The sequence below is a fragment of the Hylaeus anthracinus genome, unplaced genomic scaffold (assembly GCF_026225885.1).
Source record: "Hylaeus anthracinus isolate JK02 unplaced genomic scaffold, UHH_iyHylAnth1.0_haploid 12000, whole genome shotgun sequence".
NCBI classification, from domain to species: domain Eukaryota; kingdom Metazoa; phylum Arthropoda; class Insecta; order Hymenoptera; family Colletidae; genus Hylaeus; species Hylaeus anthracinus.
In genome coordinates, this window is record NW_026534347.1 from 10,226,507 (window position 1) to 10,254,506 (window position 28,000).

Genomic DNA, 28,000 nt, shown 5'->3' on the forward strand with positions numbered 1-28,000 from the left:
TCTACACAAGTTACCCACTATATCATGTTGTTTTTATGTCACAGGGATTCTCTTTGAAATTATGACAAGCTTGTCGGACTATAATATAATTTCAAGCGACGCGTTCCTGACGTGGAAAGATAGCCCCGAGCCAGCTCAACGCGAGTGGCATGGTATTGCAACGATGGCGTTAACATCGTTTTTCACTGGCTTACAAGAAGTTGATGATGCTTCCAGTGTAGAAGACGTATCAACTGATGTGAACCAAGACCGTTGTTGACGATACCGTGATCGAGTACATTATCGTCTGTTTAAAGACTTAAATATACGTTCCCTCGTCAAAAAAAGATACGCGAAGTGAGATCAAATTGCAGTTTTTTTTGTCTTTTTTTTCCTTTAAGGAAAAATGTGGTATATATTGAAGAAAACAATGGTGTGATAGTAGTGCGCGGGTGTATGTAATATAGTCTAGAACTTTGAAGAACAAGAAGTGGAAGATAATAAATAAGGTTGTCATATAAAAAAGGAAAACACAATGACCGAAGGCCGCTATTATACATAATGAAGATAAAGATTAATTATTAATAATGATACAAAAGTAAATACAAGATAATTATTATATATAATTCATTGAAATGATTTAAAGTTTAAATAAAGCAAAAAAAAAACAACTCGAGAATATTATCGTATATCTTATGTCTTGCGGAATGTCACTACAGCTTGTGAATCGCCCAATAGAACTGAAACTTATGATTTTTTTTTTCATGCATGATCTCGGAAAATCGAGAAATGCTACTTTCAATTTCACTGAGCGATATCATAGAGCAACTGAAGCGTTTTGCTGTACGGTTTAGTTAACAAATTGCCGAACGCAGATGTGTATAAGTAGGTCCATTTTAAGTAAATTAAATTTAAAAAATAAGCAGAAGGAAACTATTGATAACCAAGTCTGATACAAGGGCGGCGGTTCTTCCTATTATTATAACGAATATAACAGAATTACTAATTTATATCTTTGCGAACTTACAATGTATTCTACTGTAAGAAAAAACCGTTCGTAACTAAGAAAGAATGAGAGTGAAATGTGTAACATAACATTACGAAACTAGGGTTCGTAGTGTAGAATATGTTGAAATTAGGAAACGGAAGGATACAAATGGTGTGCATATTAAGGCGCTACTATTTTTTAACACTAGTTATTTATAATCATTGAGAGAACAGATTATAGTGCGTGGGATGGAATGTCTGCATGTATTCAGGTGGCAGGTGCCGTAGCAAATTGTATAAAATTGTTATACTAATTTAAAGTACAGTGTGAAAAATACCATTTCCTTTGAATATACTACAATATATATAAAAGGGAAATAAGTAGATTTGAGTGCAGTTATTATGAAAAATTATTTTTATTTAACTCTAGAAGAGAATTTTACATTGATTTTGTCTAACATTTCTGATGTTACTAAATATACTCTCCTTATTTAAGAAATTGTAATTATTGTTTGATACCGAAAATGTGGACTTGTACTCGGTTATTTTAAATGTAGGTATTATTATTTAGTCCTTTATAAATGCTAGATTTACTAGCCAAGTTTGCCATTTATGCTTCTTACGAATTGCATGTTGCTGAAGGGATAAAAGGTTACCATGTTCGCATTCGTCTCTGTTTATATGCATACACGTATATTTATATTTGTGTGTCGGTATATATGTGCATACACACAATATACACTTTCAAAATTATACATTCTTACTAATGAAAGAAGTCGTACGTTGTCCTTTTGATACAAGATTCCCTTCATCGTCGCAATTTCTTTATAGTTTCATTATACCCTCGTTACTTTATCGCTTCGTGTACTTTTAGTATTCAATCTATTGCATTCCAAATGCATAGTTATGTTCGGTTATCTTAAAATAATTTAAAAATCGTTAGAAAATAAAACCTGTTTAATGATTAAACTTTAATTTTGATCAATTAAATCACATAATTGAAACGTAGAAAATTTTGTTTGCATATAGTTTATAGGACGAAACAAAATGAAAGAAAACAAGAAAAAGTAAGGAGGGAGAGTAAAAAAATAAAGAATTAAGTAAACCTTACTACTAATTTTTTCACACTGTAAAAGCGAAATATACATGAAGTAAAATGAGTGCGAAAAATACGAAATACATCTAAGAGCAATGATCCATAATATTTGTCTCCTTGAAGGTTCTTATTCTACTATGCAACAGTAGAATGTATCATTCGACGAGATAAAACGCGAGATGCACTCAAAAAACAGTAAATATATAAAATTACAATAATTTATATATGATTAAAATTAAAAGAAAAAAAAAACGTTGTTGGAAACAAGTTAAGTGAGTCGCAGTAAAAAAAAATAATCACTGTAAATATTTATTAAATAAATATTGTAAGTGAGAATTGAACAGATGCAGAGATAAAAGAGAAGAATGGCTTTGTTATGCTGTCTTCTTGAAACATTGCACGTGCATGCGGCGTATTGTGCCGACAATTCGCGTATGAACACGCATGTATAAAGTGTTTATACATATACCTGCGTGTGCTTACGTTTACATTAATATACATATACATAATATAAATAAAATATCACTAAAAACTCCAAAACACAATACACAGATACACTCGTACACTCTATGATAAATCATATCTATACGAAAAAAAATAAAAAAGAACTCCATGTCAAACCGTTGTTGATTATTTTCTTGAATATATGCCTGTCTAGATGCATCGATCATAACGCCGAAGAGAAACTTTCACTGAATTAGTCATATGTATATTTTTTTGTAATACCAATTCGTATATTGTCAACATAACTATAAACGAAATACCTACAATAACGAATAAAGTATATACATACAATTTTGAATGAAACTGATTTAAAAAATAAACGTTAATATCTGATGCACTTGAAATTTAAAAGATTGTAGATAATGTATACTTGACAAGATGTAATGATTTACAACATAATGTTAAGATGCAATAATTATAATGGTACTGTATTACATGAATACGCATTTTTGAAACACTAAATATGCGTAGTATATCCTATATTGTATATTTAATACAATGTAGTTATTTTATATGTATGTAATATAACTGAAATTATTTATAACAAAGTAATAAGGCTTCTGATGTATATCCACCAAAACGTTAGTAAACTTTTTCAATACTTTCTTAAATAATTATTAATTTTTTTTTTATTTTTGAGGATACTAGATGCAAATATTACTGTCAAACACAGTTTTTATGTGTTAGAATTATACGCGACAAAGATTTAAAAATTGGTTTACATTAATGTAATAACATTGAATACTATGTTTATTTTTTAGTTCATGTATTTTATATTTTCAGTTTGTACTTTTAGAATGTTTCTGATGTTTACAACTTTTATACCGTTCAAATAAATTTCTTCATCTTTTCAAGTTTTTATTTTCGTTTGACATTTTCAGCATGAAATTAGACGAAAGAGTTACTGCAAATCGGATGATCTCCTGAAATGTGCTGAAGTCGTAAACGGACCTTCATCAGCAAATCCAGCAATCTCTTGAGGAATGATTGCGTATTCTTCTACACTGGTGCATGGTCTACACATACACTCTAAAGGCGCCTTGGTAATTACCTATAAATTAATTCATCTTATTATATATATATTTATATATTTACAAATTGATAACCTAACAAAATTAATTTATAATACCAAACATAAAAAATATTGAGAATAGTAACTACATCCAAAGATAGAGAAAATTTTATTAGAATAGAAGTTGATTAATAGAAACTGTATTATAGTGCGATTTATTCGGAACATTCGTTCAATTGAACAGTTCTTGAACATAGGTTGTTTGTATACTTTAGTTTGTACGTTTAATTAAACACTTTTCGACTCGAACACGATTCGAATAATTGAATTTAAATTACGCGCGATATTCATTTTCTTACGCGCTTCCTACTGGCCGGTTAGACAAAAACAATATGGCTGCGGAAAACTCGTGGTGTCAGGAGCTTTACTCTTGATTTTCATGTAAGAGTGATTAACTGGCCGATGCTTTGTTAGTTTTTTATATTAATTCAATCTGTAACACATATTATGATCAATTTGGGACAGTGACCTAACCTTTCGGAATTTTTTCTCGCCTGGTTTAGCCCTCGGACAAAATAGGGATACACTGGCCTCTCTCTCGCCGCTTTCTTGACAACACATACAGCTCCTCTCCATTTGCCAAATTTTTGATCCAGACACCTGTAGAAACAAGTAAGATTAAATTGTTATTTTTATGCGTTAGTTTTGAAGTTTTATTCTGAATACACCGAGTCAACATTCTATGCAATGTATAGTGGCATTTACAAACATGGATGTAATAAAATTAATGTTTAACTTTATATTTATAATTGTAATAAATTAGATAAAAAATAAGAAAAGATATTTATAAAACTCTAATTATGTGTCGTAACTCAAGTATGTGACAATGCTTGGTTTCTATTACTTAAAATTACACAATTATAAGAATAAAGCTTCATAAACAAAGCATTTGAAAATAATATTTTTAAGGTTTTACACTAATTTAAATTGTTTTAGAAAATATATTGAAACTAGATAAAGTGATGTATTTTTACTTATTCTAAATAAGTGAAAAGTAAAACTTCATTGAAGATTTTATTGTATATTATAACCAAATTTTTATAATTGTAGAAATGCTATACAATTTATATTAGAAAATTCATAGTTAATTTAATATATGTGTTTATAGATGCATTATGTCATAAGTATTATGTTTATATTATATTTCACCTGTAGGTAACTACTGCAGCGTCCTCTACATGCATAACTAGGAATTGGTTTTGGGACACATCCTGGGTATTGCAAAAAGTGAATGACTGGAGTCGCCTGACATTCGTCAACACCTACAATTGCCTTTACGGTTCCATTTAGGAGGCATATTAAAAGACCAACGCTCACTGCACCGTAAGTAACACAATTATACAAACATTTATATACATTTAATATTTTAGTATAATATATTTCATTTACATAGTTCAAATTTAAATATGATACTGTTTTTGTTGTAATAGTCATATTAATACATAATTTTTTATTTACCAATATGATACAGGAACATAGCTTTAGCACGATACATTCCCTTCTAGATCTAATACTTCACTGTGCTTATAGATTTCACATTGCACCCTTTTATACTCTATAGGTGGCCATGTTCTCTCCCTTCCTTTCCGATACTTATGTTAATAGCAGCAGGGAAGGAACCGAGTACATAAAATCATATCAAAAATGTTCTTAGTCTTCTATTTTCATTTAAGTGGTCACGAACATTGTAGTTCTGTATTCTTTACTTTTTAAATAATAATACTATTATATCTTATGTACATAAAATATGTACTTTCTTTTTTATAAATTTTCACAATTTTTATTATAAACTGTTCCTATAAACCTTCATTATATATTCATAAAATATATGTTACACAACATCAGTCCATTATTTTTATACATGTTTAAAAATTTAACATTAAACTGCTGTTGCGATGTTCAGAAATCTAACAATATAAACAATTCACAAACATTATAAAATACTAAAACTTTCAAACTCCTGTAGGGGAACTAATTATTTAAACATCATTATGGATGTTCTTCATCATTGTTATCAAAGTTGCGATTATTATAATAATTTTTTTATTGAAAATGTAATAGTTCTTGACAAAATGTTCGTTTTACATTAAAATTCAGATATACTCCGCAAAGAGAATAAACTATAACTAACATTAAAATTCAGATACACAAAATAAAATACAAGGTGCAAGTAGTAAGGTCATACGTATAAGATACATACAATTATAAGTATATTGTGCTTTCACATAGTATAAAATATTTACTATCAATAACTTATTAGTTGAGTTTCTTTCATTTTTAATTTTTTCCATTATTTTAGAATATAGCAAAACCTCACATACTACTTGTATGTTTGTAGTGTATTGTTTATCATATAATTTGTTGATATCTCAACCTATTGATACGTTTATTAATTTAATCTTTTTAATATCAGCTATCTCTTAAAATTAACATTTAATTTTGATATAGTCGTATTCTGAATTTTTTTCATTATTTCATTGTTTTTCATATAAAAATATGATTTCGTTTCATATACCTACGTTTTAAACAGTTTTTTATCTACAATAGAAAATTGTTATATAAAGTTATACTTTAAATATCAAACATTAATCATTTTTAATATATGTATAATGCATTAAATTATCTAGGTTATTATACATATTCGGAATGTTTGACGAAATCGGAAAATTTCAATTTAATTAAATAAAACATTAATTTATATTTCGTTATACTTTCTAAAAGTACGAGGGGAAAGGGCAAATGAATTATTTCGAGATTCATTTTATATTTCCATTTTTATTTGAAATGATATCATTTTTATTATATAATTTAATTCACAATGCCATGTACTTAATTTATTTTCATTATGTTTATCGAGATATATCACCACATTTAATGCATTTACATTCTGCTGGTTCTCGTATTTTAATTTCCATTATTCTATCTTCTTCGTTCAGTAATTTTATTCCATCTGCATCATAACAATGGTGTAAAGTGATAAGCCTTTCCTTCAAATAGCTTTCACGACAACAATAGCATTCCTGTTGAAAAGATAGACTTATAGTTCCATACATTTTGTTAAAACTGTTACTTTCATTGGAAGTATGTGCTCGCCTTTGAGAATCCTGTAGTACTCGCGACACTTGGTTGCACCTGAGAACTGCAAAAACCTTCACATTTTGTGACAGGTATATCTCCGCTGCATGTTCTTTTCAAACGTCCTATTTCGTCGTATTCGTCTAAAGAAAATTTTGTTTTTAAATATATTTTAAATACAAAATGCAACAATAAATTAAAATAAAAAAATCATACCTTTTGTAATATGTACTTCTGATTGTAATGTTTCGCAACTCTCATCATCTATTATTTGAGCAATTGTGTTGCTAGTGAAAATGAATGTGGACGACAAGAGAAATATTATTAGCATAAACATTGTAACAATCTTGTTTAAATAGTTTTTTTTTTTGCTTAGTCTTTTTCTAATATGGTACAGGTGTGGTCAAGGATCTTGACTGAAATGGAAGAACAGAAAATGAAACAGATGCTTTTATAGGTAGCTTTCCCTCCTACATGTAAGAACTTGGGGTGCTGAACTCCTGCTAGGATATAATAGCCTAGCTGAACCAGGATAACTTCCCCCTGCTTTTACATTGTACACTATCGGATTTTTTCCAGCTTAATACTTTTTCAGTATTTTGCATTATGACTCTAATGGGTTTTGTATGTCTCAATGCACAGTGGGTGATTGTACTAGAGAAACATGACTAATGTTACTTAGATCCTTAATCCATGTACGGTTTCTTATAGCGTGGTTAAAATAAGTAATATAAGTAACAATATGGTAGTCAAATTTACAATATACTTTTTTTTATTTAATTTAAACAAATCTTCATATTTATATTTAGTGATCGTCTCTTGTATTTCCAGGACAATTATTTCCTAAATCATCTTCACTATGATATGCTACTCCACACCAAATACAGTAAAAATGTTTATCTCTTAAGTACTTTGTAAGAATTTCCAATTGTTCAGTCTCAGGGGGAGATTCTTCTTCAATTTCTTCAGTTTCTTCAGTTTCTTCAGTATCGCTATCATCTTCAGTTTCTTGAGGCAACCAAAACCATGCTTCCATAGGTTTTTCTATTTTTGATTGCAAATCCAATTCTTCACAAACTTTTTGACTTTTCCTGAGATCTGCTCTCAATAGTTGCTCTGCTTTTTTCTGTGCAATTCTACCACGAAAATCCTTCATATTTTTATTATTTAGTTTATCGCTAGTCAAACTACTTTTACTATCTATTTCTTTTCTCTTAATGCCCTTTCCTATACCGTGTCTGTTTAATTTCACTTCAACACCAATTGGTTCAGTTATTCCTGATTCTGTTTTACCTATACCGTGACCTGGCTTATATCCCATTTTCATAAGCAATTCAAAGCCTAAAAACAAAATAAAGTATGAAATAACATATGAGAAATATGTGTATGTACATATAATTATATTATAAAAAGTATTTAATGCCAAACCTTTATTAGTACTTGTAATTGCAGAAGATAAACCTTCTTCCCTTTTTTGTTGTTCAATATATTTTACAGAACTCTTTTCTCTCAAATTAGCGTCAACTTCAGTCTTTTTTTTCATAAGTTCAAATTTCCTTCTGTCTGCGTGTTTATGTATGAGACTGGATGAACTACATTTCTCAATTCCTAGCAAAAATTTATCAGACATGTAATCTTCGTCATCTGACATTTTCCCTTGTTCCTTTCTAATTGCTGATAAACTTGATGTTGTTATTAGTGATGTGATTATTTAGATATGGGAACAAAGTACCTGTATAGTTACAAATACGTATTAATACAATTAGAAAATATGCATAAGTAATTCTTGCAGATACAAAGTAACATACACATTAATAAGATTATTGAATTCCTTTAATATATTCTTCGATAGTATTATGAAATCGTAACGTACGAATAATACCCAATGGGAGGTTAGATTAATACCAAAAGTTTTTGTACTTATTTTCTTTAAATGACAACATGCATAAACTACGATGAAGTTCACTACGTTATTTTTTTAGGTTATATTGAATGTCGCCATATACAGTAAGTTGTTTGAAAAACATTGACCTTCGTATGTTTTCATATAAGAACAGTTGAAGTATGATACACGAAGGTACTTACGAATTCTGTTTAAAATATCGATTTCTTTCAATATTTATGCAACAGTTGTCGTCCAAATTTATTTAAATGTCAATTTGCGTATATAAATCAAGTAAGAATAATTTTAAATCATATAAAAAGAGGCATCTATAAGATTATAATAATTACGAAACATTTATGGTAAAGAGATAATTCTATTTACAAACCATACGTTTTATTGAGCAATACTTAACCGAGTATTAATATTATAACGAATATATATTGTACAAAGGCTCCTTTATACTGTGTTTTCAATACAGGATAACTTCTGAAAGACCGCTTTTTTTATATCGATATTATTACACTCTTTTGCAAGGTATCTGGGCTCAACGACGCATGCAACGATGTCCATTAATATCTACAAGGAAATGAATTTTTTTTATAGCTCTTGTGTTAAATTTTATTAACTCAACTGTTAAGGAATTGGCTCGTAACGTCATTATATAAATATATAAATAATCGGAGCTTAATAATTTCGCATAAAGTTTGATTTATCTTTATTAGTTTATCGCGAACTGTATCTTAAATCCTTATATCTATTTCATTGCGTATAATCGGCTGTAAATGGTCATAATCATGTTTATAGTCATTGATCATTTATTCATTCAAAAAGTTTTCAATCCTGTTGTGGGTCTTGCTCAGAGACAAATAGAAGTAAATACAGTAAAGCTTAAATAATTTAACGAAAAAATGGGAGCAACTACGGAAACTCTAATCGTAATTAAAGTTATTTATCAAAGAGATGATTAAAGATTGATATTTTATATTATGGTTAACACTAATCTTTTGTGGACAGTTCTTACATCCAATATATGAATTGTATACAATTGTTTTATGTATTGTTTAATTTACTTTTATGTACAATATTTTTCTATTTAATTGAAAAAGTGTCTTTATGAGTAATTATTTGTCCTATCACGATAGAAATAGTTACAAATGAACGTCGATAGGTTTAGTGTTAATCAATCCATCCTTTAAGGGGTTAGTCGCAGTCAGAAAAATGAAAACGGACACTTCCTTGCGTGTTTTTTTTTTAAGATATTAAATAATAATTTTTATTAATGAAATTTAAATATATGACAAAATATATACAGGGTGTTCCAAAAATGTTGTAACACCTTCAAAGAGGCGGTTCGGGAGGTGATTTGAAACAACTTTTTCCTTAGCGAAAATGTTGTACGAGGCTTCGTTGAGGAGATATTAACGGAAAACACTGACCAATCAGAGCGCGAGTGTACTGGTGGAGCGGCCGCGGTAGCGTATGAGCGAAGCCGGCTAGCGCATAGCCTACGCTCAACCAGCATACTCGCACTCTGATTGGTCGGGATTTTCGCTTAATGTCTCCTTAGCGAAACCTCGGACAACATTTTCGCTAAAGAAAAAGTTGTTTCAAATCACCTCCCGAACCGCCTCTTTCAAGGTGTTACAACATTTTTGGGACACCCTGTATATAGCGGTATATGGTTTGCAGACGCGCGAGGGTAAAACCAGGGTCGGCATGATCTTTTGCGGGGCCGGGTTAAAAAATTTTGCGGGGCCCTGAATTCACATTCAAATCCTACACTTAAATTTTACAACGCGGAATTATTTATTTACAAATGCTATATATTTTTTATAAGATGAATTCTAAATAATAATACTTTGATGATTTTTGTCACTTCTTTCAATTTAATCAGCGTTACCAAAAGAATGTCTTGTATTTGTTAATGGTATCATCAGTCTGTAAAAAGTTAATCAAAATCGGTGCCTTTTAATTCAGTAATTTTCGTAGACCGCGGGACCTTTTAAAATGCGGGGCCGGGTTCCGGCGAACGCGTTGAACCTGCCTTGCGTCGGCTCTGGGTAAAATTGACCGCTTACAGATGCTAGGTTTTAAGGTAATAAAACCTACCTGGGGTTTGAAAGACGGCAAATTATGTTAACATCCTTAAGAAATCGTTTCCGTAAAATGTGTCCTTTTTTAAAACTTCTGCCAGCCATATACCGCCAAGGTCTTTCCGACCGCGCGGGTAGCGCGGTCCCGAAAGCACCTTATTGCCTACATGTGGCAACCACCTTTGCCAGTCCCGAAAAGTCATCGGCTATGCCTTCCAAATTAAGGCGGTGACAAATTCCATCCCCTGTATCTTCGGAAAAGTAACGCCTTTCCGAAGATTACTATAAATGTAGTGGAATTTGCGGAAGGAGTCAGTCGTTCGCTGCCAGGCCCGGCGCAAGGCAGGTTCAACGCGTTCGCCGGAACCCGGCCCCGCGTTTTGAGGGGCCTCGCGGTCTACGAAAATTTTGATTAACTTTTTACGGAATGATGATACCATTAACAGATGTAAGACATTTTTTTATTGGCGATGATTCAGTTTAAAGGAGTGACAAAAATCATCGAAGTAATATTATTTAATATTCATCTTATAAACAATATATAATGTGTAACAGCATTTGTAAATAAATAATTCCGCGTTGTAAAATTTAAGTGTAGGATTTGAATGTGAATTCAGGCCCCGCAAAATTTTTGAACCCTGCCCCGCAAAAGATCACGCCGGCCCTGTTCGCTGCTTTCGGGATTCCGCAGTCGAAAAAATACTCTTCGCGCGCTTTACACTGTAACAGTTTTATTTTACATAATCATTAAAATATATATAAAAATACTAGACTCACGCACGATTATTTTAATAACCTCACAGTTACATATATATTAAAGAACTATAAACAAATTTTTGTTTTAAAAAAAGGTTAATTCATTTCATCGTAACAGGCGATGGTGTTGGTGGCCACTTTGTTTGCGTTGAGCAAGATTTCTTCAAACTGGTATACCTGAAAACAAAAATAAAGGTAGATTTGAAGAATATATTAGACTAACGGGTTCCTGATCGAAGGATTTTGGAAAAAATTAATTTAAAACAAAGTGACGTACATTTAAAGTTGAAGTTCTATTTTCATTATAAAATTAAGTGATTAAATAGAGAATAAAAAGAAAAGTATATAAGAAAATAAAAAATCCTTCGATCAGGGACCCCGTTAGTCTAATATATTTCCTAAATCTACCTTTAGTTTTGTTTTCAGGTGCACCAGTTTAATGTAATCTTGCTCACCACAAACCAAGTAGCCACCCACGCCATCGCCTGTTATGACGAAATGAATTAACCTTTTTTTTTTTAAAAAAAATAAAAATTCTTTTATAGTTCTTTAAGACGTACTTTGTAATATATTTACATTTCATTCATAAAAATTATTATTTGAAACCTTAAAAAAAAAACCACGCAAGAAAGTGTCCGTTTTCATTTTCCTGACCGCGACTAACCCCTTAATTAAATTCTAATCAGCAAGTAATACATTCGGATCTGGTTCTATTATTGAAACGTAACATAGAACTACCTTTGACGCCGAAACAGCAAAGTATACTGTAGCATATTTGCCACGCCCGTCTTCAAAGGGTCACTTTACGTTTATTTTGATCTAGTTTAATTGCCCTATCAAGTCCTTTATCTGATAGATTTCTCGAAATCAGTATCTGTCACGATGTAGCACGCCCAAGTAAATGCCTACTTTAAATTTGCTACACCGTTGTATTCGTATAGATGACTATACTGCCGCCGGTCGATAAACAGCGAAACGCGGAACTGGAAAGCATTGAGTTAAAGGAACGTGGACCACTTGTATCTCAGTACAGTAATGCAGTAGTTCGAGAAGAATATTTTTGGTCTTGATCTATCTAGTCGATTACAACAGTAGCTGATTTATCGCGTTTGGGTGTCGTCGATCACGTACCGCATATTAAACACCGTTTCTAATGAACTTCCTTGTACGCAACATCGAAGATTCCAAAGTGCAAGCGAACTGGTGCGAAGGACGAAAGTGTGAAAGCGTACACTCACCGCTACTTGCGCAGAGAAACATATCTTTTCGCTGTTCCCAGTGCGTTCGGAAGAATCCAGTCACTCCAATTACATTCTAAAGAAAACTCGGATCAACTGATCGTAGAGCCAAGGAATGTTCTGGAGTTGACTAATTGACAACCACGACGTATCTGCAACTTCTGTTTCCACGAAGAATTTTATGACAAATAGGAAAGGGAACATTAGAAGACTGTTGGAATAGCAACGGAATTTTTTTTTTCTTTATCATGGAAACATGTGAATTCTCGTATCAAGTTTCTCTACGATAAATCTCACGCTTGAACGATCTAAATCGGTCCTCGTGACCAAATTCTAGGATCGGGCGTGAATAATAGCTGTTCGATCGTAAACCGACACGATCATCGAATTCGTCCAATGACAGTTAAAAGTGCGACCTTCCAAAGTTTTCGAATTGGTCCTTTGTCGCGTGTGTGTCAATAATTAATTTCTTTTCTGTACGTGTTCTAAACTGTCCGCCGAAAAACCTGCAACCTTTTGGATATTTCATCGGCTATGGTTGTAGCCAATAGTGGGAGGGTACAAAATGCCAGTTTTCCTGCCAGTCAGAATAATTCCAACCTGAATGTAAACACTGTGCAGAACAACAAAATGACAGCCAAAGGTGTCTTAATATGTCGTGACAATTCTCATCCTTTTCAAGATCGTACATTGACATTAGAACAATCTGTTAAAATCGGTCGTTCGGTGGCAAGGGCTAGAGCAGCTCAGAATAATGCAATCTTTGATTGCAAAGTATTATCCAGGAACCATGCGTTGCTATGGTATTCTGGAGGAAAGTTTTACTTGCAAGACACGCGTAGTAGTAATGGAACATTTGTTAATAATCAGAGACTCAGTGCTGCTGGGGTAGAATCAACACCTAAAGAGGTATGTTCGGGTGACATAGTGCAATTTGGAGTAGACGTGATAGAAAATACAAAGAAAGTTACGCACGGATGTATAGTCGCAACATTAAAATTATATTTGCCAGATGGGAAGGAGGCTAAAGCTAGTGTTAGTACATCAGTCGCATCGTCGAATATTTCTTATGAGGATTTGTATATGTTGAATCAGGTTATACAAGAGGCTACAAAGCGCGAGAAAGCACTTTACTCAAAGTTAGGATATCTTCAACAACTTGTATCAAATACCCGCAAAGCTGCCAATGAATCATGGAAAGCATTAATAGCAGAGGATCAATTGCTATCTTGGGTGGAAACAATTGAAAGCCAATTGGCTGTTTATTCCAAAAATTATACAGAAGATAAAATCAGAAATGAATTAATACAACTTCAAGAAGAAAAGGCAGAATACCAAAATGCAGCAAAGGAGGCACTACAAAAAGTATTACAGGAAAAACTTGAAATATCTCAGAGGTTAGTTCAGTTGGAAGGGCGGTTGAGCGAAACAGAAGAAGAATGTCAAAGTCTTCACAATGTAGCAAAGTATACTCAAACAGAACTTCAAGAATTGAGCAGTAAATTTACTAAACTTACAGAAAGCGAAGAAGAAATGAAAGATATGGTACAACACATAGAACAAGAAAAACAGGAACTTTTGAAGAAACTTGAAGATCGTTTTAAAATTGAGAACCATCTACATGTAAAATTACGCAATTTCCAACGAAATTCTCTTAATGTCTATAAATTGGTTACTGCCTTGAAAAATAAAATGCAGATCTTGCAAGATACGAATTCAAAGTTGGTAACAAGCGAAATAATGGACTCAAAATATGAAGGGAATCCCATCGAAGCTATTAATACTATTCTTAATACAATGCATTCTGTGTATGCAAATGAAATGATACTTGATCCAGAGTCTATTCGGTGTCATATGAACGACGAACAGGATAATCAAATTAATTTGCAAGATATCGATTCAAATCAATTAAAAAATTCTGATATTCCCTTTTCCAAAGAACAGTTGGATGATTCGTTCAATAATGATAATATAACAGAATATATTTTACCACCGCCATCTCGAAAAACTATGGTTAATGGAAATGTAAATATAGATAATTCGGATATTAATTCAGAATCTGAAACTAATTCAGAAGCAACAGATGATACATGTAGTATTACCAGCGACGATACAAGCGAGAAGTCTGTTATAGAAGTTAAAAAAGAAGAACCTGCATACGATGTAGTTGAACAAATTTGCGCTCTACGCGAACTAGAAGTTCGATTTGCACGCGAAGGACAATTGCAAGTCGCTCGTCATCCTCAAATCACTCAAAAGGCAAAAGATAGCGAAGAAACAGAAATTAATGTTGACAGTATGAACAATGCTAAGTCTTTGATCGAACCTGATTCTACAGAAGTTCAACAGCATGAGAAGAAGGATGAAACAGCCAAGGACAGCAATCAATTAGGCGAGGAATGCGAAGAGAAACATTTAGAAGGAGACTATGTTAAAACATTAAAACCGTTATCTAAAAATGATACACAGCAAAATCTACATACAAGGGAATACGTATTGCAAACTTTAATAGGATCTTTGGATTCTTTAAAAGTTGAAGACAACTTAGAATCGCAGCAAGCAGTCAAAAAGGAGTTAGAAAATCTCAAGGATTGGTTAATTTGTGAACCTCACGAAGAAGTTATTGGAAAATTAAAAGAATTATATTATTGTGCCAAGAATGAATCTCAAAGAACTCAAGAGCTTCACGAAGAGCTAGTTATTTTAAAGGAAAAGTACAATGTATTCGTCGAAGAAAAGGCAGAACTGTCGAAAAAGTATACAAGTCTTAAAGCACAATGCGGTGATCTGTTAAATACAACCTATGCTGTACCAATTCATTATGTTGCACCCATTGCAATTATATTAGTATGGATGCTCTTAGAAAAAATATTTTAATGTTTCTTTTTTGATTTTTGTATATAACGTTTATTATTAATTAATATTGTACTTTTGTTTTTTATTGGTAGCAATATGATAAAAATACAAAGTTCTAAAACATAGTTTATTAAAAGATATCGAGTAAGCGAAAGAAAAGATGGTGGTGTGTAGTTTCAACAGAAATTCAAACATTTTTATATGAAAAAAATATATTAAGAATTGTATATATTTTTCCCATACTGTTGTTGAAACATCGATCACAGAAATCTTCTCTAACAAATCACAAAGGTAAAGCAGAGGTATACACCATGTTACCATCTCAAACAAGGAACCAAAATCAAATTACAGCAGAAATTTATAGCAATACATATGTACATAGAACAAAATTTTAGGCTAGGGAAAATGTATTAGAGGAAGTATAGACAATACCACGTAAAATGTTCAACATGCTGCCAATCTTAATATCATATCTTAAAGTATGGTATTAATCTATATTTACGATATTGCACACTTTACGTCGTTATTCTTTGCAATCATTTCCAACACTGCACGTCCAACGACTCGAATGTATTATTATATAAATTACAACTAACATTTGTATGCAAAGATCAATTTTTATAAAAAGCCCCTTTGATGTGTCCAGTATCTTCCTGAATTTGTTTTAAGATTATAAATACTCAATATTTATTTTGTAGATTGGGGATCACTTATATTTTGACGACATAAATCGATTAATTTGGTTTCTTTAATGTTTGTTTAATAACAATTGTTTTCAAAATAAATAATACGATGAGGTTAAAAATGAAGTCGGGTTACCGTGCTCCGATTAATGTTTTTGTTTTTGGCGATTCAACGTTGACATCGGTTTAATAAAATGATTTATTTAATGTTAGTATCGATCGATTTGAACATACTTGACGATTGAACGATTTGTACATATAAAGATAATTTGTTGATATAACGTTTGATATTCTATACACTTTATTAATGATTTCTCGAAATCCTGTTTTGTTATGTACGTGGCTTCTTCTCTTTAATGGTAGCATAATAATAGAAGCATATCCATTCAAGCGACCTAATAAACGTTAAGGAAAAGTAACGATTCATCTATGCGAAAGTTTCGAGTAAAATTGTCATTGAAAAATTGGTATACATATTAGCGATTCTGCAGAAATGGCCTAGATATGTGTGTTTCGAAAAATGAACTCTAGTTATACTTTTCTATTGATTCTTTTTATACGAATGTAACTAAAATTATCCGTATTTTCTTAATTCTGACTAGTTTAGTTACAGTGCCATTGCCCGATCTATTTCTGCCCTGTTCAATGTAATAAATATGATCACATGCGAAACCGATAAAGTATATTCAATTTTCCAAAAAAGAACATTGGCCTGCCGCTTATGGATGTTACTTTCTTGGTAGATTGAAATTATATTAAGATCGTGAAGGTTTATATAAATAACTTAATACTGTACATAACTATTGTTGGTATAATCTTACTACTCATGTAATAGTCATTATATAAAAAAAAATAAAAATTAACTTAACTGAAATTCTTTATTATAGTTTCTCTGAAAACCTGTGCTTAAATATGGTCGGGTTAAAATCAACTGGCTAACGTTTCGCATAAAGCACGTTTTCTCTGTGTTCCAAGCGTACAAGTTCTCTCTGACATAATTCACAATCGGATAAGAGGCCTTCAGCGCGTCAATTAATTTTAATCCGACTATAATTGATGCGTGAGTTTGTGATGACGGTTTTTGGACAATGGAATTATTTTTAAACGTTTAAGCAAATGCTCCTGTAGGTTTGAATGTATTTTATTGTACCTTTTACATTAACATAAATTACTTTATATCGAAATAATGATAGAAAAAGTGACGACAGAATTATTTGCTTATTCGTTGATGGTATACAGTGAAAAAAAGTTAAGTGTGAAATTTGTTCTTGGCATTTGCAATAGTTTCCCATTTATATATTGTATTTTAGAATACTAAGGAGTAAGAGAAAGTGCGAGATAAAAAATGACAGACCATAAGAGCGACTACATGGAATGTGTAACACTACTTTTTATAATATTTATCTCTGTTATTTTCTGAATTTTTCTTAACGATAAATTCAGGGTAGCAATAAAAAAAATAAAAGATGATCTTTTTACTTCAAATGTAAATTTATATATTTTAATTGATTGAAAATATTATCACTTGGTAATTAAACGCTTTAATGGATTCCTTTATATTGAAACTGAAAATAAAATCAGTATTTCAATATTTTTACAAAATAAAAGAATAAGTACAAAGTATGAATACGAAACTTATCCAAGTAATGGTATATGGTCTAAATTTATCAGTTTCTTTAATTATAGTTTTCCGTCTAATATGTTTCATTAGTCAGTAAAAGTGCATTAAATCTATTAAATTTATTGCGTTCTGTACTTCCAATCATTTTTCGTAGGGAGAACATAAAAAAAAAACTACCGATTATTTAAAAAAAGAATTTATCGGAAGACAGATTGGGATATATAGTAACATTAAGAATAACAAAAATCTAAGAATTAATCAAATTAATTAAACAAAGAGATTGACGCGTAGATTCATCCCTGAAAATCATGATCGTTATTTGTTTTTTGCATTCTGTATACGTTTTTTCCTTTACGTAACGTAAAATACCTTGATTTTCTCATGTGTATTTATACTCCACTAACCATTTTTTTATATTTGCAGCACACACGCGCAACGTGTGATTAATAACGATCGATTACGAATTACTTACGAGGTATGATCGCAATGTATCATCGATGAAGAAGCTGAAAAAAACATCGGATAGCGCGAGAGGCGGGCAAGCAGCAGGTGCGCTGAATGCGAGCGGAGATGCATCACCCACTCGCGTTTGCAGAGATTTCCTACGGAACGTGTGTCACAGGGGCAAACGTTGCAAATATCTGCACGAGCGATCCGAGGACGACCCTGTGGAGGAGTATACGTTTTGTCATGACTTCCAGAACGGAATGTGTAATTGGCCTGGATGTAAATTCCTTCACTGTACAGAAAGCGAGGAGAAACGTTTCAGGGCGACGGGAGAACTGCCTGCTCATATTCTAACCAGGCTGAAAAGCACCAATGAGAAATCAGAGTACCCTATGTGCAAAGACTTCATCAAGGGTAGCTGTCAAAGAACGAATTGCAAATTTAGACATTGGAAAGGCGAGGAACCGCAACACAACTTGATCGTGGCTTCTCATCATAACGTGTCCAGGCCACAACACAATTTCAATGGTCCTAGTAATGGGGAAAATCGCAGATACGAGGAAGATAGGAAGTAAGAAGATAGGAGGCTTTCTTTCTGTAGTATTCTTTTTCAGTACAGTAGCGAGCATATAAATAGGGAAAATATTTTGTTAACATATAAGACGTTGTTCTGCAGTCCCGATTGGTATTTCTCCGTTAGTCTTTCCATACTTCAGAAGCACATTTCTTAAGCTTTACAATGCTGTATATATGTTTTAATTACTAACGCCGTTTAATTTATAAAAAAAAAAGATAGTAGACTTGAAATAAGGACATTTTTGGAGAGCATCTAAATAGGGAACTACAGAATTATTTATCAAAAGTATTTTATTTTATAATATTGGGTTGTCCGGAAAGTTCATGCCTATTTTCAAGAAAAATTCAAAGGCATATTTGAATTTTGATGTATATTTATTGAATTATATGTGTACCATTTTGTTCCCCAACCTTTCCACCTGTTGAGGAATGTACACATTTTATTTGTTTTCATCCATTCTGATATATACAGACCTGTACCGCCTACTAAAAATCGGCATGGACTTTCCAGACAGCCCAATATAAACAACATATTCACAATAACAAATTAATATTTCGTTGGGCCTTCCTTTTTTCTTATTACCTCGGCATAGCGACGTGGCATAGAGTCAATAAGGCGAATACAGCGATCGATTGAAATACTTTTCCAAGTTTCTTCTATCACATCGTATAAATCATTTAAATGTGAAAGCTTTTTAGTTTTAATTTCTTTATCCACCTCGTTCGAAAGGTGCTCTATTGGATTTTAATCCGGCGACTGAGCAGGCTACCCTTGACTCTAACTTTATGTTCCTTCAAGAACCGTTTGCCCTTCGTGACGTGTGAAATGCATCGTTATCAGCCTGAAATATCCAGTCGTCTGGCAAATTTTCTCGACTAAATGGCATTAAATGTTCGTTTAAAATGTCGACATAAAGATGCTGGTCCATGATGTCATTAATACGGCAAATTGGACCAGGATCGTTTCTGGTCATGCCACCCCAGACCATCACAGAGCCACCTCTTCTTTTAACGGTTTATTTTAAACACTTCGGATTAAATTCTTCACCTATTCGACGTCGTACATAAGTTCTTCCATCCGATCCGAAGTGATTCAACTTAGACTCGTCAGTAAAAATAACTTTCGCCCATTTCTCTCTTGTCCAGAGAAGATGCTCTTTAGCAAAAGCTAGTCTTGCCTTACGGTTCTTTTGACTAATAAATGGTTTTTTACGGGCGATGCGTCCTCTTAGTCCAAATTCATTCAGACGGTGCCGAATGGCGTGAACACTAATTTTTGTGTCCATTTGTGTGGAAATTTCACGATGAGTATCAACCGTAGTCTTAAATCGGTCCGCTTCTGAAAGACGGTGTATCGTTCGATCCAATCGTGGTGTTTGTTTTTCGTGGTATTTCGTTGCGTATTTTATTATCAACAGTTCCATTTATTTTAATATGTTTAAGTGCTTGATGGACAGCGTTAATTGAGATTTTAAGACGCTCAGAAATTTTACGAAGCGTTAATTTTTCATTCCGAAGTCGGAGAATTTCTAGATGTTGCACAGTTGTAATATGTTTGCCACGACCCATTTCTATGTACAAAAATTGATATACCTAACTGCACTTTACATATGGTATTACTACTTGTACTTTATAATTACATGAACTTAACAAAATATGCGTTGAAAATAAGAAACTCAGTTTTCCCTATTTAGATGCTCTCCAAAAATGTTCTTATTTCAAGTCTACTTTTTTATTATTATTATTATTATTATTATTAATTAAATGGCGTTAATAATTAAAACTATACAGCATTTTAAAGCTTAGGAAATGTACTTCTGAAAGACTAAAGGAGAAATACAAATCGGGATTGCAGAACAACGTCTTATATGTTAACAAAACATTTTCCCTATTTATATGCTCGTCACTGTATGTACTCACACAGGAAAAATACACATCGATGTACACTCACTGCTTGAAAATGACCTGGGAGTCTCTAGGCCAGGTAGTACGTGGACACTGCCGGCTCTTAGGTCATTTTCTAACAGAGAGTGTGTTTCGGTGAATGTTTCTCCTATGTAGGTCTGTACATGTTGCGATTACGCGAACAGCTAATAGGGATTGGAAATTGCCCGCGCTGGAAATCAACCAGCAAATTTCAATTGTTTATATCTCGATAACGAAGCCGCAGTTCGTAAATTGGTAAAGAACTTTTCGATTCGTACTGGTGTTAAGATCTTACTTTCCAAAAAGCGCATGCATATTAAGAAACACTCTGTATAATGTGAATATTGTCTTGTGTGTTTATAGCTTTCATTGGCAAATGGAAGATCAGCATAACTTAGTTCCAAACAATAGCTTCAACACATCGTCACATCCTCCTGATTACATAGGTCCACCCGAACCAAAGAGACGAATAGTTTCTGGTGAAACTGTTGTTCATTTTGAAGCTTCGCCACTCGTCGGCCAACATACCGCACAGCCGGTCACTTCAGGGTATTATTATCCAGTGATACCGCGGAACGAAGCCAGAGCAATTGTATTAGAGGATGAGAACGCATTATTAAGGAAAAAGATAGAAGACTTAAAGAAACAAGTTTGTTTACCTTTATGATTTCATTTTGATTTATTCCAAACATATGACTTACACGTTTGTATTCTCATTCAAATTCTCGTTTAGGTAAGTGATTTAACAGCAACTAACGAGTTTCTTCTGGATCAAAATGCCCAGCTAAGAATGTCAGGGAAACGAACTGCTAATGTAACAGCAGTTACAGTTCCAGCAGTTACCATTACCAATACTGTTCCACCATCGCAAGCTCCAACGCCTCAACAAATGGTCAACGCAGCAGTAGCTGCTGGAACGTTGCGTACGGTAACTGCAAGTGTTGCAACTGTCCCTGTAAGTATAGCCACAGTTGCACCTGTGTCTATAGCAGCGGTTTCGATGGCACCAGTATCTATACCACCACCCATCGTTACAATGGCCCAACAAACGATTACGATGAGCGGTTCAGGTCCGCAAGCGACTAATCAACAACCACCTAATACACAACAACCTGCCAGTTTACCTCTTTCGATATCTGGTGCAACTGCACCAATGGTTTCTTATCCTATTATGACTCAAGAACTTAGGCCCGTGTTGCAGTAAGTCACATATGAGAAAGGGAACGTCAAACGATACCTTAATCTCACAGACAAGTCAACGTTTGTTTTCTGCAACGTTGAAACATTCAAACGAATGTTTTCTGCATTCAGTCTTTCAAGATAATAACGTATTTCTATTAATTCTTTAAGCATATGTGGTGAACGCATAGAATAGATATATTTAGAGTCGATCAAAAATATATTCTTTAGAGAAATACAACGTTGAAAATATCACACTAATTAACGAACACAACATCCTAGATATTTATGTAGGAAATCGTAAAAATTATCGTACAGGACAAACGTAACGATCATAACTGTTTTTTCAGCAGTATGGTTTAAGTGGAATGCCTTTATTGAAGTCCTTTAAATCTAGTAATTTCGTTTCTTTTAGTGATATACCCTGGAAAGGGTAATTATTTTTTCGATATTAATATATGCAACAAAATAAATATCCAAAGTGTGTATAGATTTAGACTAATAAGAATACTGATCTAAAACCATGTTAATGGTTGATAATATTCTCCTATTTTTTTTGATACCTTAGTATCGTGAAAATACAAATAATTTTGTAGATAATTTTTTGTGTCATTAAAATAATAATCGGATGCAAAAAAAAACTGTAAATTAAAAAAAACATAGGTAAGTGATGACTCGTTTAGGCTAATATGTTAAGATAAGTACAAATTAGGATGGAGTATGTAAATTAAATATCTTAAAAGTTTAAAGTTAAGGTTTACCGCTGCTTTGAAAATGGTGGTGAACTTTGCGACTGTTCTGTACGCAGTTTTGTAAATAGTACCGCTGCTACCTGGTTTTGTCACCAAAATTTTTATACTTCCATTTTTAAGAAATAATTTAATTATCTTTATAAAATAGTGATATTTTAACATATTAAGTACTTGTTACGGTTTTTTGTGTTTTTACAATTTACTTAAGTAAAAAGTTTTGAGTTCGCGTGATGACTTCAAATCGTATGACTACGAATTCAAACTGATCAATAAATATAAGAAGCAGGTACAATAAAGACTTGTAAGGTGCATCCTGTAAACCAAATAAACGTATAGCTATTTGTTCAAGTCATGTTATTTGTCACAGGTTGACACATATGCATATGTTTTCGCTGATTTCTGAGACAATGCAGTGGAATAAGACTCCGCAAAACCACCATAACCACCACAAGGGTCTAGTACCACCTTGACCTCTTCAAAAAATTGGGGGTATGCTTCTAGGATGCATCTTCTATAGTACGCTTGAGTAATGCGATGCGGCTCAATCTCTCACAGCTGTCCCAAGTTCTTCTCGATAGACAATTTGCTAATCTATCTGTTGCTCGTCCAGCTCCAAGCACGTCGCTAATTTGAAAATATTATCTAGGTGTTTTCAAATCCCAACCAGTCCCACGTGGAAGCTATTAAAATATTCGGTTTGCTGTATCCCAATATATGTTTGTACAGCCCGACACTACGTCCGACATCTTGTTCAGAGTCTTGCACAGTGACTGTTGTGTCAGCAACAAGTATATCTAACTTCTCTCTTTCTCTGTCTCTATGGCACTAACCACTCCAGCAGTATTGTTTTTGTCAAACTTTCTTCCTTGATTGAGAAATCATTCAGAGCTGCTAAGTCCGGTTGTGCCTAATTTAATGGCCTTAATTTTCGAAAAGTTTTTTGTTAAGAGATGACTAATTATTCAACAACATGCCATAAACCATTAATTTTAATACACAATTTGCCCTCGATATTAATAAATTCCACAGGTTCCGCACAGCTGCCAAAAAGTCTACCCCCTTTCGGTCTTTCTTGTACCAGAAATTATAGTTCTTGATTTCATCAACAGAATACTCACCTGAATTCACGATTAACAAATCTGCTCCACCCAATTTGAAGCCTAAATTCTTGAGCCTAGCTGAACACTTAGTATCTTTAATGTTCTCTCGATCTTCATGCTCAGTGTTTGTAGCCAGCACCACATTAACATTACTGTGAGGCGTCTGACGAAGTGTCTCCAACGGTATTTGATGCCCTTTTCATACATATGTATATACTTTGCGTAATTAGTATAAGAAATTGAGCAATAAGTACCATGTATTTTATATATGCGTATAAAATGTATAATCTTTTATGCATAACTTTATGTTAATAAGCACTTTATTAAAGTGATAAATGCCGCCCTTATTACCTTAAATTCTTCACGACCAGTAGCTATATCTTAATATTGAATTGATTAGGTATTTAGTGTAATAAAGTTCTATTCGTTTTTTTAATAATACATTTCATTTCGATAATTAACAAACAGTACGTCTAATATACAATCTTCAAATGTCCCATTGCTTTCAATCCTTACATGTTAATATTTCATATGTATAAAAACTATTTTTGTCATTTACTGTACTATAAATGCATTAATCATTTAAATGATTTCAATCGGTTTCATTATATGTGACATGTTCTAAAGCACACCATTCTTAAGTATATTATTTATGAATACATTGATGCCTCCTGTGAAAAACGACCCCTGGTTTACAAGACTAGTGCTCTGCCACCTTCCATTATATTACTTTAATGGTCTCCATATTCGTACATTAGGATAATAAAAATCTGTTTCTGTACAAGTTTTGTATGACACATTTAAATTGATCAATTAATGACATTCTATTCATTGAAATACATAAACCAGAAGCTAATTACAATCTTTGTATTATATATTTATGTAACTGTTACGCATTTTATAAAAACATTGAAACATAAAGTTTTGTATCTGTATTATATCACAGAAAATTCATTGGTTATTTAAAAAAAAAGTATATATATAAGAAAATTTAAAAAAATAATACTATTAATTGTAATTATATATTATGTTAAAGTAATTTATTCCTGTACGTAAATGGGTAAATTCATAAATTCGATAAAGCGCTATACACTGGATCCCAAAGTGAATTGATAAAATTCCGTAAATAGTTCGTTTTATGCTGTACTCGGTAAAGAACGAACAGTTTTATTTTTCAGCCAGTATACACCCGCTAATAAGACGGTACAACAAAGTCCAACTAAAAGTCGTAATTTCCAGTGGTATTTGGAAGACTTTAAGACATTAATGACTTTAATAGTTTGTTCTCTAGTATCACGTTCACTACTAGAATTTTCAATGACAAAATTTGCCATTTCCGCTTTTTTCTCCAAGGGCATTTGTGCAGCAATTCTTAGTTTTGCTTTAGCTTCTGTGATACCTGTCCTTTCGATGAGTCGTTGTAATTGCAAATCCTCTTCGCTAAAATGAAATAACATATACTTTTTGTATACTTCATACAACATCCTGTATAATTTTTATACTTTTGTCTAAACAAAAATAATCATACCAAGTCACAACAATTATTTTATGCAAGTAATTTAACATGTGCCCTGTTTCAAAAAGTAGTGGCAAATCCATGACTATAAATTGATGACCTTGTAGAAAATATTTGAATGTTTGCCAGTATATTTCTTTATATATATGTGGATGTGTTATAGCGTTCAACTTTTTTCTTTTTTCTATATCATTAAATATTAAATCACCAAGTTTAATTCTATCTAGTTCCTTTGTATCTAAGAATACATCTGGACCAAACTCTTTTTGTATTTTGTGCCATGCTGGTTTTCCAGGTTCTACAACTGCAAAATATAATCCATGTTTTCACAATAATTGATATTATTATATATATATTTATTGATATACTATGAAAGCAAAATAACCCTTTGCACTTGGAGCCATCTCATTGTAAAATGTGTAAATAGGAGTTATGTCATACTAAGTAAGATAATTTAGAAATTATGTAATTTATCTTAATGATATTCAGTTTATATTAATCTTTAGACATTAGGGGACACAGATGTTTCTTTCTTTATGACTATAATAGGCTTTCTTGTTTATTTTTTCAAAATCCACCATATCATACAAAGTATGTTTATGCACCTACCTTTCTTACATAAGTGCTCCTTTCAAGTTTTTAAGTGTTGACTCTGCAAACATTTTTTTTGCTATGTAATACTAACTCACATGTTTTTGTATATACCTCAGTATATACATATACCGTATTTTGATTTGCTTTTTCGGGCCATTTGCATGAGAAACTTCAAGGAAACATGCATTCTTGAAAAATTTGATATGTATAATCAGTAATAAAGTTTGCTAGACTTATGTCCCTTCAGAGGACACATCCGAGTGCAAAGGGTTAAACATTCTCAGTCTAAATAAGAAAATTTTATAGTAAAAATACTGAGATCATCGTATAGTAAAACTATATTATCAGATACAAAAAAGTTACATTGTAGTTTTTAGTAATAATTATAATTTAATTTAATTCCTAACCTTTCCGTGCTATTTGATCGGCATCGATGACAGGTATACCGTGTTCACGAAAAACAGCAGCAACACTACTTTTTCCAGTAGCTATTCCACCTGTTAAACCCACTAAAAACATCTTTTAATGTCTAGTTGTGTATTGGTACTGGTATTAATAATTAAGTGAACATTGTAACTGCTATTAGCATTGTAAAATTCAGTGCTATTTAAGATTAGTCATGATATGACGGTTTCCACAATAAATTTTATTCCTCACGGTTTCAGTCATATACTAACATACTACTGCACACAGATGATAGGTATATGTTGTATAAAAGGTTAAAGCATACGACGATTTCATTGGTTAACAATTTTTATCATATATTTCAAATAAATACATACATTTTCTTGATTTACAATGTAAGTATTGTAACTGAGAATATTATTTATTATAATTACAAATATTTTCTATATTATTACATTTATTTAATTTTGTATGAAGTCGATTTTTAGAAGATAGTAGCAATTCATTTAACGAAATTAATAGAATTTAAGAATGTCATATGTATGTTACATATTGTATCTTATATTATTAACAATAATATTTATACACCGTTCACAAAATGACCAAGATTCAAGTAACATAGTTCCTATTATCACCATTAGATTGCGACATAAGTGCAATGATGGCGCCAACTTACAGTAAAAGTGGGAACTATTTTCAATACAAACTTGGACGCACTATTATCTACACACCTATAGTTCTACAATATCCAACGTAATCATAATCGTAACTGTAATTGTAATAGCTTATGGATCAATACTGGTCCGAAGCTTAATAAAATAAAAAACATTGGCTAATGATTTAACCCACGGTCCCTCCAGTCCCTTTTAGTCGCCTCTTACGACAAACAAGGACTACTGAGTGCCTATTCTTTTCCCCGCCACACAGCGAAAACATTCTAACAATTCCTACCAACTTCCGTCACATTCAAACACATTCTACAATATCTTAACAACTCCTGACTTCCCCTAACAACCTCGAACATCTCTTGACATTTCCCGATATTTTCTGACATCACCTACTACCTCCTAACACCCACTAACAACACCCAGTACTTCCTAATGCCTTCTAACACCTACTAATACCATCTAACACCTCCGAACACATAACATGTGCTCCTTGAATTAGGCAACTTATACCAACTGGTAAGTCGGGCTGGTTGCCTGCACGTAGGGGCAAACGTGCCACCTATTCGCATATCATGTGCCCCTTGAATTAGGCGACCTATACTAACAGGTAAGTCGGGCTAGTCGCCTGCACGTAGGCGTCAACGTGCCACCTCTTCGCATATTATGTTCTCCTGTTGCCAGGAGTAAAAATCCGACAATTCCCATCACAATTTTGAGCGAGGCGATTTGCAACATTGTTGAACTTAACGCTGCTCAAAATTCAACAAAGTTGCAACTCAGAAGTTCGGCAAGATGTGAAAAAATCCGAAAAATAGACTCAATCTTGCAACATTGTTGAAGTTCTGAGAGGAGCAATTTGCAACATTGTTGAACTTGCAACTTTGTTAAATTCTGCGGGAAGCGATTTGCAACATTGTTGATCTTGCAACATTGTCGAATTCTGCGGGGGAACGATTTGCAACATTGTTGAACTTGCAACTTTGTTAATACCC

At 32.6% G+C, this 28,000-nt stretch overlaps 6 protein-coding genes across 13 annotated transcripts in view; 3 read left to right on the forward strand and 3 right to left on the reverse strand.

The window, feature by feature from the left end:
* Window positions 1-1,457, forward strand: part of LOC128890396 (eukaryotic translation initiation factor 4 gamma 3-like) — a 60,626-nt gene extending 59,169 nt beyond the window's left edge. For all 5 annotated transcript variants that reach the window (XM_054148838.1, XM_054148839.1, XM_054148836.1 and 2 more), the window contains exon 25: window positions 45-1,457. In XM_054148838.1, the coding sequence (XP_054004813.1) occupies window positions 45-259 (215 nt within the window). In that variant the 3' untranslated portion in view covers window positions 260-1,457. The remainder of the gene's footprint in view (window positions 1-44) is intronic.
* Window positions 268-7,065, reverse strand: LOC128890439 (partner of bursicon-like). Its single transcript, XM_054148914.1, has 6 exons — window positions 6,930-7,065; window positions 6,732-6,856; window positions 6,505-6,658; window positions 4,788-4,900; window positions 4,113-4,238; window positions 268-3,617 (listed from the first exon to the last, which is right to left on the reverse strand). The coding sequence occupies exons 1-6, from the start codon at window positions 7,048-7,050 to the stop codon at window positions 3,468-3,470; spliced, it is 789 nt and encodes a 262-aa protein (XP_054004889.1). The 5' UTR covers window positions 7,051-7,065; the 3' UTR covers window positions 268-3,467.
* Window positions 3,953-23,073, forward strand: LOC128890418 (zinc finger CCCH domain-containing protein 10-like). 3 transcript variants are annotated; one of them, XM_054148882.1, is made up of 6 exons: window positions 3,953-4,019; window positions 4,142-4,250; window positions 4,794-4,961; window positions 18,269-18,863; window positions 21,158-21,443; window positions 21,528-23,073. In XM_054148882.1, exons 4-6 carry the CDS (start codon window positions 18,343-18,345, stop codon window positions 21,996-21,998), a joined length of 1,278 nt encoding a protein of 425 aa, XP_054004857.1. In that variant the 5' UTR covers window positions 3,953-4,019; window positions 4,142-4,250; window positions 4,794-4,961; window positions 18,269-18,342; the 3' UTR covers window positions 21,999-23,073. The 3 variants fall into 3 exon arrangements, with proteins under 3 accessions (XP_054004857.1, XP_054004858.1, XP_054004859.1); XM_054148883.1 differs by having other exon boundaries at window positions 3,964-4,047; XM_054148884.1 differs by lacking the exon at window positions 3,953-4,019 and having other exon boundaries at window positions 4,113-4,250.
* Window positions 7,508-12,337, reverse strand: LOC128890429 (G patch domain-containing protein 11). Of its 2 annotated transcripts, XM_054148899.1 has the most exons (4): window positions 12,186-12,337; window positions 9,011-9,174; window positions 8,142-8,445; window positions 7,508-8,054 (listed from the first exon to the last, which is right to left on the reverse strand). In XM_054148899.1, the coding sequence occupies exons 3-4, from the start codon at window positions 8,362-8,364 to the stop codon at window positions 7,519-7,521; spliced, it is 759 nt and encodes a 252-aa protein (XP_054004874.1). In that variant the 5' UTR covers window positions 8,365-8,445; window positions 9,011-9,174; window positions 12,186-12,337; the 3' UTR covers window positions 7,508-7,518. The 2 variants fall into 2 exon arrangements, with proteins under 2 accessions (XP_054004874.1, XP_054004873.1); XM_054148898.1 differs by lacking the exons at window positions 9,011-9,174; window positions 12,186-12,337 and adding an exon at window positions 8,522-8,891.
* LOC128890406 (sarcolemmal membrane-associated protein) lies at window positions 12,466-16,144 on the forward strand. Its single transcript, XM_054148861.1, has one exon. The coding sequence runs from the start codon at window positions 13,220-13,222 to the stop codon at window positions 15,560-15,562; it is 2,343 nt and encodes a 780-aa protein (XP_054004836.1). The 5' UTR covers window positions 12,466-13,219; the 3' UTR covers window positions 15,563-16,144.
* A 1,551-nt stretch (window positions 23,074-24,624) lies between the features above and the next one.
* Window positions 24,625-26,599, reverse strand: LOC128890430 (dephospho-CoA kinase). Its single transcript, XM_054148900.1, has 3 exons — window positions 26,343-26,599; window positions 25,354-25,645; window positions 24,625-25,265 (listed from the first exon to the last, which is right to left on the reverse strand). Exons 1-3 carry the CDS (start codon window positions 26,452-26,454, stop codon window positions 24,962-24,964), a joined length of 708 nt encoding a protein of 235 aa, XP_054004875.1. The 5' UTR covers window positions 26,455-26,599; the 3' UTR covers window positions 24,625-24,961.
* Window positions 26,600-28,000: the final 1,401 nt, after the last annotated feature.

What these genes read in the sequence shown, in the direction of transcription:
- LOC128890439 (XM_054148914.1), bottom strand. Translation starts at nt 7,050, where the DNA reads ATGTTTATGCTAATAATATTTCTCTTGTCGTCCACATTCATTTTCACT. An exon ending in AGAAGTACATATTACAAAAG is followed by an intron (nt 6,857 to 6,929) that starts GTATGATTTTTT and finishes AATTTTCTTTAG; the next exon opens with ACGAATACGACGAAATAGGA. An exon ending in GCTGCAGTAGTTACCTACAG is followed by an intron (nt 4,239 to 4,787) that starts GTGAAATATAAT and finishes TTGTTTCTACAG; the next exon opens with GTGTCTGGATCAAAAATTTG.
- LOC128890429 (XM_054148899.1), bottom strand. Translation starts at nt 8,364, where the DNA reads ATGTCAGATGACGAAGATTACATGTCTGATAAATTTTTGCTAGGAATT. An exon ending in AATTACAAGTACTAATAAAG is followed by an intron (nt 8,055 to 8,141) that starts GTTTGGCATTAA and finishes TTTTGTTTTTAG; the next exon opens with GCTTTGAATTGCTTATGAAA.
- LOC128890406 (XM_054148861.1), top strand. Translation starts at nt 13,220, where the DNA reads ATGGTTGTAGCCAATAGTGGGAGGGTACAAAATGCCAGTTTTCCTGCC.
- LOC128890418 (XM_054148882.1), top strand. Translation starts at nt 18,343, where the DNA reads ATGAAGAAGCTGAAAAAAACATCGGATAGCGCGAGAGGCGGGCAAGCA. An exon ending in AGATACGAGGAAGATAGGAA is followed by an intron (nt 18,864 to 21,157) that starts GTAAGAAGATAG and finishes GTGTGTTTATAG; the next exon opens with CTTTCATTGGCAAATGGAAG. An exon ending in TAGAAGACTTAAAGAAACAA is followed by an intron (nt 21,444 to 21,527) that starts GTTTGTTTACCT and finishes ATTCTCGTTTAG; the next exon opens with GTAAGTGATTTAACAGCAAC.
- LOC128890430 (XM_054148900.1), bottom strand. Translation starts at nt 26,454, where the DNA reads ATGTTTTTAGTGGGTTTAACAGGTGGAATAGCTACTGGAAAAAGTAGT. An exon ending in CGATCAAATAGCACGGAAAG is followed by an intron (nt 25,646 to 26,342) that starts GTTAGGAATTAA and finishes TATATTTTGCAG; the next exon opens with TTGTAGAACCTGGAAAACCA. An exon ending in AAAATAATTGTTGTGACTTG is followed by an intron (nt 25,266 to 25,353) that starts GTATGATTATTT and finishes ATTTCATTTTAG; the next exon opens with CGAAGAGGATTTGCAATTAC.